General features: G+C 38.7%; 1 protein-coding gene across 1 annotated transcript in view; it reads left to right on the top strand.

The window, feature by feature from the left end:
• Nf1 (neurofibromin 1) overlaps positions 1-5,566 on the top strand; it is a 248,403-nt gene that overhangs the window by 78,181 nt on the left and 164,656 nt on the right. Inside the window, exons 13-14 of the mRNA XM_021212697.2 lie at positions 1,090-1,224; positions 3,777-3,890. Of these exons, the coding sequence (XP_021068356.1) occupies positions 1,090-1,224; positions 3,777-3,890 (249 nt within the window). The remainder of the gene's footprint in view (positions 1-1,089; positions 1,225-3,776; positions 3,891-5,566) is intronic.

Consider the following 5,566-nt stretch of genomic DNA (forward strand, 5'->3'; position numbering starts at 1 on the left):
TCAGGTGCTCTTACCTGCTGAGCCATCTCACCAGCCCCCAAATATTTCATTTCTTAAATGCTTAAAAATTGAGCACTGTGTGTGTTGGGTGATATGTTCATCTTCAGTTGTTAAAAGAAAGTAGCCTGTCTACAGAAACGTTTGTTATGGTTGGATAAAGGCTTCCTAGTCTGCCATCCCTGTATCTTTCTATGTACTCACTGTAGGCATCCAGGTCAAAAGTAGATGGTGTGTGTGTGTTAGTTAAAGGAAATAGTTTATAAGACTGGAGAGAAGATAGAGCAACAGTGAATCAAGAATGCAATTGTTAGATTTTTTTTAAAATTGACTAACATTCAGAATTATGTTAATCGATTATAATATCTCTGTAATTGAACTACATTTTCACCAGAGTTCTGTTTTATGAATATTCTTAGGTAGAAAGACAAATGTATGCATCCTACTAACTTAAAGAGGAAATGCCGTCAAAATAAAAAAGCAAGTTCCTAACTAATGCCACAACTGCAGAGGTTGCCTACAGAGACCGTTTTAGCAGGTCTAAAGAACGTGCCTTTACTACTCTCTGAAAGCGGATGTTTATTTTCCTTTGTGTGGTATCGAGGATTCACAGTAGTTTTTCATTTCTTTTAGTCCAGCCAAGTGATGCATCTTACAGTTGATAGGCTGCAGTCTATAGTGTATTTGTGTATGTGCATGTGACATAAGTATTTGCTAATTTGAATTCTCTAGTATGTATATTCATGTGTGATATAGATACATTATTTTTCCTCTTACTATTTTCATATTTGAGAACCATTTTTTGAACACAGAGTCAACCTGATATGATGCCTCTAGTGTTTTAGATTATTTTTATATATTACTAGATTGTTATATAAGAATGATGTAAATGCTATAAAAACATTTTTTTTTAAATGCAGTGTTAAATGTATGCCTATTAGCTTATGTTTCTACCATTATTATACATTTGGTGGTATGAAATGTTTGTTTTCAAAGCATTTTAAATAATTTCTTTTATAAAGTATAGCTATTATTCTGAATCTGATGTCTGATTGTTTCTAAGGTGATGCCATGTTTTTGATTTGTTATTAGAGTCTCACCTTTAAAGAAAAGGTAACAAGCCTTAAATTTAAAGAAAAGCCTACAGACCTAGAGACAAGGAGCTACAAGTGTCTTCTTTTGTCCATGGTGAAACTGATTCATGCAGACCCAAAGCTTTTGCTTTGTGTAAGTATTTTTAATGAAATGCTTTGAAATTATTCCACTAATTTATTTGAACTGAAAGGCCAAAATTCTTTTAATTTATGAGTAACCTCTAAAACATTGCTAAGAAAGCCAGTTCCAGAGAATACTAATATACTTAAATCACATTTTCTAACCTTTCCCTCCTCATTGAACTGTGTGTAGTAGCATCATTTGCCCTTGTTCTGCATTATAATCAGACCTATTTCTGGGGTCAGGTGGGACAAACGACTGTAAAATCGGTGCGCTCGCATCTGTACTGCTCACTCTTTCTGCTATTGCTAAGCGAGTTAGCTTCTATAGCTAGCTCCTTGTGTGCTCCTTTGATCAGCTTTCTATTATCATTGGTTCTGCCTGGAACCATATTAGAAGAGAAAGTTAAAATGAGAGTGGTTAATATCCAGTTGTTGCCATAGCTCTGCTTTTTATTGCTGCAAATGGTATTATATTCCTGAGAGCTTCACTTTGGTGCACAGAGTAATTAAGAACTAATGTAAATAGTGTAACCAAGTGAGAGTAAAGGATTAAAAGCACAGGCTCTGGGGAAGGACTGGCTTACTTAACCTTTGTATCTTATGCTTCTCATCTGAAAAGGTAGGCAGTAATATAGTTCCTACTTCAGAGAGACCATTAAGAGTGAAATAGTTTGTGTAAGGCTTTTAGGAACAATTCCTAGCATGTAATAAGCAATAAAATTAGTTACTGCTGTTATTAATAAGTACAGTTTGCATTAGCATTATTACTGTCCAAGTAAAACAGTTTGAATTGTTCACAGGATGGTATGTTTAACTTTTATCAAGTCTCTCTAGTCCTCGACCTATCATGTCTCTAGACCATCAAGGACCATTGCCTTCTGCTTTCCTCAGTCTCAGGCTCATGCTTGGTGCTGTATGGGTTTACAGCTGTGCTCTTCACATTACTAAAATGAGGTCATTCATGACTGTGTGGCTGTGGTTTCAAGAATTCTGTGAACCCCATGTTTTGAGTGTGTGTGCGCACATGTGGTTTTGTTTGATTTTTGAGACAAAGTATTGCTGTATATACTAGGTTGGCATTGAATTTACTATGTATGACATACTGACCTCAGATTTGTTGGGTATCCCAGGCTGGCCTTGAACTAGATGTTGCTGAGTGCCGGAATTACAGGAATGTACTGTCATGCCTCCACTCCAGAATTTTAAAAAATGTTTACATGAGTAATTTTTCTGATGAGAGATAATAGAGCCAGAGTAGATGAAGTTCCTAAAGTGTGGGTTCCCTCAAAAGAAGAGCTATTATCTTTTTGTGGTTTTTGAAAAGTCCACACAAATATGAGAGTTTAGTGGAATAAACAGTTAAATCTTTAGCTTGGAAAAGTTTTAAAAAATTTGTCAGTGGACTCTGAAAATTAGCTTTGTTCTCTTGGTTTCTCTGGTGTGCGGCATGAACTGTGGTGACATCTCACTGTGCAGGCCATAGGACGCTAGGGTTACTCTGTTTACTTGGCTGCAGTTTTATGTTCACCAGTGAACCAGGGTCACCAGTGATGTTCATGTTAAATAAGTTATTGTTCGAAGAACAAGGGTTGAATTGTTTGAGGGAAAATAGTTTAAGTAAAATTTGCTATCTTCCAAGAGTTATGGAATCCTTTTTTCTTCCCTTGGTGATGATTGAACCAGAGACAGGTACTTTTGTAAAGCAGACAGATGCTCCATCCCAGGCCTACCCCTGCGCTTTGTGGGGCTTTTGTTTTGTGTTTGGGGGAGTTGAGAGGGTGGGTGGGGTTTCCTTTGATAGGCTAATTGTCACTACCCAGGACAGCTGCCGAGCTTCATGGACGGTGCTTCCTTTGCTGCCATCTAGTGGTTGTGACTTTCCTCAGTCACCTCAGGAAAGTAAAACAATATTGTCCACATAAATTCTAAACCTCACTTAATAGGAGAAATGTAAAGATGGTCTCCATCATGGTATCTTGTTGAAGTAATTGAATTCTGTCTTGTGTTTATACCATCTTTGTCCTAGTTCCTGTCACTCTGTGTGTTCCCAGCTACTACCATGTCTTACATTCCCCAGTCATTTCTCTACATTATGTTAGAGTGTTCTCTTTAAAGAGTTTTGTCATGCCTGGTCCAACTTAAGTATCTTTTAGCTAAAGTTGCTCTTGGATAACAGGTAAGTGGATCTTTGAGTTCATGACCAGTCTTGTCTAGAGGGAGTTCTGGGACAGTAAGGACTATGCAGAGAAACTGTCTTAAAAAACAAAAACAACAAACAAACAAACAAACAAAAAAAAAAACCCAAAACCCAAAATGTGAAGTTTGAAGGGGCTGGAGAGATGGTTCAATGCTTAAGTACTTCCTGCCTTTGGTTCCCAGAGCCCACACAGGCAGGCAGATCACTATTGACTGTAGCTCCAGCTCTAAGGACACCAACACTCTTTCATCCATGGCTCCATGGCCACCTGCACCCATGTCCTGTCTGCACAGACATGCACACATGCATATAAGTAATAAATACATTTATTAAAAGTAAAACTGAAGTTTGTTTTTCTCCTACAGAATCCAAGAAAACAGGGCCCTGAAACTCAAAGCAGTACAGCAGAACTAATTACAGGGCTCGTACAACTGGTTCCTCAGTCACACATGCCAGAGGTCGCTCAGGAGGCTATGGAGGTAAAGGAAGTGAATTCTGGGCTTTTGAAAGAAAGATTGTAACTGTCTTCTGTACTTTTTCTGAGAAGTTAAATTTTTAAACAATTATTTGACTCTTTCTATGTGCTTTCTTTTAAAAATATATTTTAAAAATTTTAAATTGTGTGTGTGTGCATATGGAAGTCAGAGAAAACTCAGGTTTCTGGTCTTGGATGGCAAATACCTTACCAGCTGTAGCCATCTCATCAGCCACTACAAATTCATTTGCTTTTGAGACAAGATTTTTACTCTATTGTCCTGCCTGGTCTCTTAAATCCTGAAACAATCCCCCTCCTTCAGCTGTAATACTAGCTGGCATTTTAGTTGTGTGTCACAAGTCATGTTGTATTTGGATCACATTGTGTAAAAAATTTTTGGTAGCTTATAGTTTCTTTATTCCTTACTTTATTCTTGTGTCTGCGTAATGGGGGTAGGATGTGCCTGCACACGCACTGGCACGTCTGGAGATGAGGGGACAACCTGTGGGGTTTGTCTTCTCTGTCCACCTTTATATGTGTTCTGAAGATTGAACTCAGGTGTTCAGGCTTCTGTAACAAGTTCCTTACTGATGAGCCAGGTAATGGATGGTAGACATTCACTGTCATTTCTATTTGAGAATTTCTACAAATAATACTATTAAAGTTACTGTATCATTTAATATTTCCATTAGTAGTATATTGGTGTTTTGGTATTTCTCCATTGTTGATGACACTAGTTATTGTCTGTTTTTAAATTTTGTAAACCTACTGTGTTAACAAAGGTGACTTTTAAAAAAATTATATTTATAGCTGGATGGTTATGGTGCATGACTTTACTCCTAGCACTCAGGATGCAGAGGCAGGTGGACCTCACAGGCAGTCTGATCTCAACCAAGCCTACACAGAAAGACCCTGTCTCCAAACAACAACAAAATTACATTTACTGGCTTTTTCCCCCCCAGTTTTTATTAGGTATTTACTTTATTTACATTTCAAATGCTATCCCCAAAGTCCCCATTACCCACCTCCCCACCACCACCACCCCGGCTCCCCTACCCACTCATTCCCCTTCTTGGCCCTGGTGTTCCCGTGTATGGGGCATATAAAGTTTGCAAGACCAATGGGCCTCTCTTCCCAATGATGGCTGACTAGGCCATCTTCTGCTACATATGCAGCTAGAGACACAAGGTCCGGGGGTGCTGGTTAGTTCATATTGTTGTTCCACCTATAGGGTTGCTGAGCCCTTCACCTCCTTGGGTACTTTCTCTAGCTCCTCTATTGGGCGCCCTGTGTTCCTTCCAATAGCTGACTGTGAGCATCCACTTCTGTGTTTGCCAGGCACTGGCATAGCCTCACAAGAAACAGCTATATCAGGATCCTTTCAGCAAAATCTTGCTGGTGTATGCAATAGTGTCTGCATTTGGTGTCTGATTATGGGATGGACCCCTGGGTGGGGCAGTTTTTAGATGGTCCATCCTTTCATCTCAGCTCCAAACTTTGACTCTGTAACCCCTTCCATGGGAGTTTTGTTCCTAATTCTAAGAAGGGGCGAAGAGTCCACATTTTGGTCTTCCTTCTTCTTGAGTTTCATGTATTTTACAAATTGTATCTTGGGTATTCTAGGTTTCAGGGCTAATATCCACTTATCAGTGAGTGCATATTATGTGAGTTCGTTTGTGA

Source organism: Mus pahari, chromosome 14 (assembly GCF_900095145.1).
Source record: "Mus pahari chromosome 14, PAHARI_EIJ_v1.1, whole genome shotgun sequence".
Lineage (NCBI taxonomy): Eukaryota > Metazoa > Chordata > Mammalia > Rodentia > Muridae > Mus > Mus pahari.